Source organism: Saccoglossus kowalevskii, chromosome 10, assembly GCF_978046115.1.
Source record: "Saccoglossus kowalevskii chromosome 10, keSacKowa6.1, whole genome shotgun sequence".
Taxonomy (NCBI): domain Eukaryota; kingdom Metazoa; phylum Hemichordata; class Enteropneusta; family Harrimaniidae; genus Saccoglossus; species Saccoglossus kowalevskii.
The window spans coordinates 34,657,107-34,663,091 of NC_140650.1; the positions used below are offsets into that span (position 1 = coordinate 34,657,107).

At 38.6% G+C, this 5,985-nt stretch overlaps 1 protein-coding gene across 1 annotated transcript; it reads left to right on the plus strand.

Moving 5' to 3' along the window:
• The first annotated feature begins 793 nt into the window (after nucleotides 1-793).
• Nucleotides 794-5,260, plus strand: LOC102804764 (uncharacterized). Its single transcript, XM_006824407.3, has 3 exons — nucleotides 794-1,597; nucleotides 2,020-2,246; nucleotides 3,800-5,260. Exons 1-3 carry the CDS (start codon nucleotides 1,114-1,116, stop codon nucleotides 4,223-4,225), a joined length of 1,137 nt encoding a protein of 378 aa, XP_006824470.1. The 5' UTR covers nucleotides 794-1,113; the 3' UTR covers nucleotides 4,226-5,260.
• The last annotated feature ends 725 nt before the right edge of the window (nucleotides 5,261-5,985 follow it).

The following is a 5,985-nucleotide window of genomic DNA, read 5'->3' on the forward strand; positions in this document are numbered from 1 at the left end:
ACCGTGACTCAATGTCGGTTCAGACTAGATTTCGGTGTATTACAAAGCCCGTGTAGTAGCCCTGGGCATTTTAGTATCTTTATGTTCATAGCAGTAACTCAAATTTTGAGTGAAAATCAACGTTTCTCTTCAAATCATTTAATGTTTTTAAAGACAACTTGGAATATTTCCTAATAAATTTTTCCTTTTACCCCTATTACACCGACATTATGAGCCGAAGCTCTGAAGAAAACGGAAACGACAGCTGTAAACTGCTTAGATTTTGCCCTTAAGGAACTTTGCATTATCTACTGTTATCAAGCCCGCGAGGGGGTATAATATAGCGTTGGCAGAAGTCTGGATAAGCAGCGACCTACGAGTGATGATACACCAGCAGACTGTAACAGAGAAGACCGAGCCCATATTTTGTTAAAAGGTTAGCATTTCGAATCCATAAAAAAACGGTTGCTGTTTCGCATGACCCTGGTTATGTCGGTGTCTGTAATTGGCAGTCTGCTGCTATCAATCACCCAATGACTGGTGAATTTGACTCTATTAGGGGGAGTGGGACGTCTTTTGCTATGTAACGTAAATTGATTGACAATAGAGAGTAGAAATTAGGCATGATAAATCACGAGGAGTGTATTTACCCGTAATTGACCAATTGTGTGGCGCATTAAGTGCCCGCGTACGCCGTTTGAGAGAGTTTCTACCACCCAATCGGCGACGAATTCGATATCGCGATGGGGCCAGCGCTTCACAGATAGCTCCTATCCCCCTTGTCAACAACCGCCTTTAATTACCCTTATCAGAGCTCCGATCGCTCTATTGATTTGTTTAGTGTGTCAAATAATTCGAGCTTGATTGTTCACCGTTTCTTGAGCGGTCTTTTTGGTGGTGTCAAGTGATCCGGGGTAAACCTAGCTCCTCCCGCAGCTAGAGAAGGAGTTGTGGTCGATGCATGTGTGTGGCAAAACAGTAGTTATCGAGCGTGTAGGCTAATACCTGGTATTGTTTCGACTGAGGGACACACATGATATAGGCAGTCACACGTTTTACGTGAGCTGGCCGGTGAGGAATCAATAGCTGCGCATCATATACCCACATTTTGTTTTATCTCAACGCTGCTATTACATGCAGGAACCGACAGCCATAGACTGTCTAAGAATTGTAGCCACGGCAAACTGTAGCGATACGTGTGTTGTGCAGGCAGACTGGTGGCATATGATGCACGAGGCGGCCATGGAGACAAACGGGGTAATTAAGCACTTCCCTTCCATCGTCGCTATCGGTACATGGCACCCACATATCTACGAACAACCCCCAAAACGGCCCACTCCGTATTACATCGCTAATATACTCGGAAACGAAGAAGCAGTACGGACGCCCAAGGAAAAAACAAGTCTGACGACGAAACACCGACACCAAGAACCAGCGCCCACACTGCCACTAGACGGCGTCTCCGAAAAGAAGCGAACCACGGATAACGGCGAGAGGGATATTACCGAAACAGTGTCTGATATTTCGGCGAATATTTTGGATTGTTCAACGGGGAGTGAGACAAGCGGAGGCGACCGAGAAACGGACGAGGGGAGCGTAACAACAAATGCTGACCAAGGTACAAAAAGGTTAAACTGTTAATAGGGAAATAATGGGTCATTATAACGGCATCATACCCACACTTTACGTATGATAACGTGGACGTGTCAGGTGTACACCCAAATAGCTATTATTCAGACGTGAAAGATCACTCATTCAAATAACGTCTCGACTTATAAATGCAACGCCATTATAATTACAAAAGTCATTTTCAGTTCCCTGTTTGCAAGTTTGGTGTTTGTTTGCAGGGTCGAAAACTAACAAAGCCATGCATGCCCGCCGATTCAATCGAAGTGTTTACTCTGGCCATGTATTACGCTTATTCAGACAGCAAAATCAGTTTTATCGGGCAATATTCACACCTAAAAACAATCTCACTGCCCCATGGAAAAGAGCTACACTATTTACGTTAATTTTCGTTACCTCTTCTGTATACGATAGATAATAATGGCGACGGGAAGCTTACGAAGGGAAACAAGCGGAAAAGCGGTAACTCTGACGATACATCAGACGACAAAGAAGGGAGCGAGAAAAAGAAAAAGAAAGCGCGGACCACGTTCACAGGAAGACAAATATTCGAGTTAGAAAGGCAGTTCGAAGTGAAGAAGTATTTATCGGCAAGCGAGCGAGCAGAAATGGCCTCTCTCTTGAACGTAACTGACACACAGGTGAGCCATTAATGCCGTATACACTGTTTTCACAGACTTCACATAGATGTACATATTATTTCACTAATGACCCATTTAAGATTTGACGACATTAATTAATGCGTTAATTGTTAGTTTACTTAAAATAATTAGCTCCGCCTAGATCCAAAGTATTCGCAAACACAGAACCCTTCCCTGACCGTGGCAGTATTGTAAACATTTCTTCTCCGTCATCGGAATTATTTTTGACTTGAAACGACAGATATATTGAGATGTGTTCACTTAGATTACATGGAACATTATTCAACTTTACTGTTTAATAAAACAATGAATCTGAAACAAAAGTGAAAATTTGAAAACAAATTTTAAATTTTAATGTGTATTTCAGAAGCGTGAACATAGAGTACTCATTAATTAAATAAACAAAAAAAAATAAGGTAAACAATTAAATTTAATTCATTAAATTATATTCAATTATTAAAAAAAGGCACAACTGGCTCTCATCATAGTTTCTATAAAGACATCTAGGCCGTTCGGACTATTTTTACGTGTTTGCCACAAATCTCGAGTTACTGCCCGTTCTCAAGCTATTGAATTTAGATGGGTGTCATGGATGTAATAAAAATAGTTGTAGACTTAAAGTGATGTGTTATTTTCAACACACATAACTCCTCAAATTTCGCGTTACAACAGTGCAAATAGCACATTCGCGCATGAAATATTGCTAGAAAATTGCTAATGTAAGCATAACAATTTATCGGCAGCCTCAGGGCTGGGACTGTAGTCTACAGTCGCCAATTTTTAAAATAATTATTGTAGCAAAACACTCAACAAAATGTCTTATTGTGGTCATTTGTTTTGCTTTTAAAACATGTTTCGCGTATAAAATTCATCAAAACAACTGATCATTGGATAAACCATGAAAGCAAATCATTCAAGTGCAATGTCTGTTTCATGAAAAACAGTTTTATTCTATGACAAAATAGTTCGTTGTGTCCATTTCAGTTCAAATGTCCACACCAATTGTGCAATATTAAGCCTCATAAACATGCACCAAAGGACAAGCGGAATATTTGCTCTTTAATGATAATATGATACTTCTCTATTTTGTCGTAAATAAATAACTAATTAACCAGAAAGATTAATTACTGTTGTTATTAAACACAAACTAAATAGAATTGAAAATGCATACGGTTTATCCAAGAGTAATTGTGATTCCCCGATGTATTCATTTGGGTCAAAGGATAAGGCAAATCAGCCTGAGAAAAATAAGCACGTGGACCGTAGTTCCCGAATATACCAAAACATAATTTAACCTCAGTTATATTCGTTATGTATTCCATGGTGTAATTTGCTGTTCCTACAAATGTCCGTAATAAAACAGGGTATACAATCATTCCTTATATACCTTCTGGTTTTAGCACATTCTTTATTATACGACCTTTCCCACGCTGGACCTAGCGCGTTACCAGTACTTGCCTCGAACTTTATGTCAACTGCAGGCTGTAGTAGTTATGCATCACCTCGATACTAAATTTGATTGGAACGTTTTGGTTACTTTTTTGTTCAAAAAGGTGAAGATTTGGTTTCAAAACAGAAGAACGAAGTGGAAAAAACAGGACGGTATCTCGAACTCGGAAGCGGCAGAACATAAAATCGGTGGTCCTAAACATATTGACACTATTAAGCAAAGGCAGGCTGAACAGCTGAAGAAAGAGGGGAACTGTCCAAATAATGGCGAGGGTGAACTTGAATGCAACGGAACTGATAAAAAGAATGTAGAATCACATGTCAGACAAGATAACAATGAAAAAACCGACATTGGGGAAAGAACAATTGTTGAATGTAACGGGAACGAAAGGTTTGATTCAAGTAATAACGATTCCAGCGAGTGTTCTAGTGACGATGATACGGGGGAAGTGAATCAAACAACACCATCGGTCATCATATCAACAGCAAATCCCGACAACAGCAGACAAAATAGAGATAATAATCTGTAGCCATATTGAAATGGGTGTAAAACTTAGTCTATTTTCGTCGTCCCTATAAATCGATTCTGACGATAATCGGATTTCAGAAAATGACGCGCAGTGTCTATCCAGTGAACATAACTGAAGATCATGGAGTCTAACAATGGAATCAATGCTGTTGCTGTTATTATTATTATTATTATTATTATATATTTAATTATTATTAAATATTATTTCTATTATTATTATTAATAGTAGAGTTCCCGAAACAAGACTCGGGGAAAACTTTGCATGTTTTGACTGACAAACCCGCCATATAATAATGCACAATATGTGTTTGTCAAAAGGCGTTGTTTTACTCGGCATGTGGACTTGAATGACCCGACTCAAAAGTGAATAATTATGTACAATATGAATCGATTTATACTGTTCAGTTCTTAACTCTTCATAGAGCACAGTGGCATGTTATATTATAGTAATCGGCGAATCATATATGCGCAGTCAAGCGTGCCAACACTCAGATTCTTCTTTTCAAGTCTGGTCAATCTGAGGATTCGTTGCTGCGTATAATGGGTGTAATCAGAATCGACGCAAAGACGTCGAATTTCTAGAGTCCTTCATCACAAATTCGGCGTATGAATATCAATGTTCGTGGCAAATTGATCGAAGAAGATAGGAACCCCGCCTGACCTCATGATTCTCGCCTCCTTGAATAGCAACAAAGCAAAAATATATTAATTAGAATTTAAATATCGACAGTACAATATCTTCATGCCATTGTAGGTGATGCAATTATTTTGTACATATTCATATTTCTGAATTTAGTTCACAATTTCTACCGACAGAATACAAAGTCAATACTGTGTGATTTTCAAACTACCATAATTTATTTCACTCAGCTGCGCTTTAATAAAGAAAACAAAAACTTGCATCTCAATGAGTTTATATATAAACTTGTCTGATTTGAATGTTAACGGGCATACTGCATTAGAATAAGGAATAACGCTTGTGTATATATATTTTCTAACTGTAAGCCTTTTTAAATAATAAAAAAGTAAAACAATATATTTTATGTCAATCTCTCTCTTATTGTCAGACGCTTCGTTCCTTGGCGTACCCAGTCACTGTGGTTATATACATCTATATGATGCAGTTGTTTTTGATAATATCGCAAAGAAAATTGAATTGGAATAATAACGAGACATGGTGCATTTATATTTTATGGTTATTTTTGAAACAATCACGATTCAAAGCTAGCAGAATAGTGTCTTTGTTTAGGTCCGCTGCGGGAGCCGTTAATAAACCAGTGTCGGGAACGCAAAGAGGTTTAGTTTAGACCTAATGAAGCGTCGATAGATTTGAAAATTGTATTCACTTGTGATAAAATAAAAACTCGCAGCATTTTAAAAGCCCCATGTTCTTCCTATCACGGCACAATATATATTAAAAGTGTAAATCGCGCAAGTAAGCTATTAGTAGGAGTTTTATCTCATGCTGTGACTCAGCCATAGCTGCGTTACGTACAGAAGACTTCTTTCATAGATGTACTACAGCGGGTGTATTAAAGTCTCTACGCATGGCGTACGGCGGTGATTTTGTGCTTGATTTGGTCGATTAATGTCCCCTAGCCCCAATTCACAGATGCACAGCTCGTCAGGAATCCTGTCTACACAATTTTGTACTAACAACCACCATAGATTAGGACTTTAAATGAATTTTCGTTTCATGCGACATTACTTCCTTACCAGCGACTCTGTGTATGTGTTTGTATAATGGACGTGCGGCAAATA

What these genes read in the sequence shown, in the direction of transcription:
- LOC102804764 (XM_006824407.3), top strand. Translation starts at nt 1,114, where the DNA reads ATGCAGGAACCGACAGCCATAGACTGTCTAAGAATTGTAGCCACGGCA. An exon ending in AACAACAAATGCTGACCAAG is followed by an intron (nt 1,598 to 2,019) that starts GTACAAAAAGGT and finishes TGTATACGATAG; the next exon opens with ATAATAATGGCGACGGGAAG. An exon ending in TGAACGTAACTGACACACAG is followed by an intron (nt 2,247 to 3,799) that starts GTGAGCCATTAA and finishes TTGTTCAAAAAG; the next exon opens with GTGAAGATTTGGTTTCAAAA.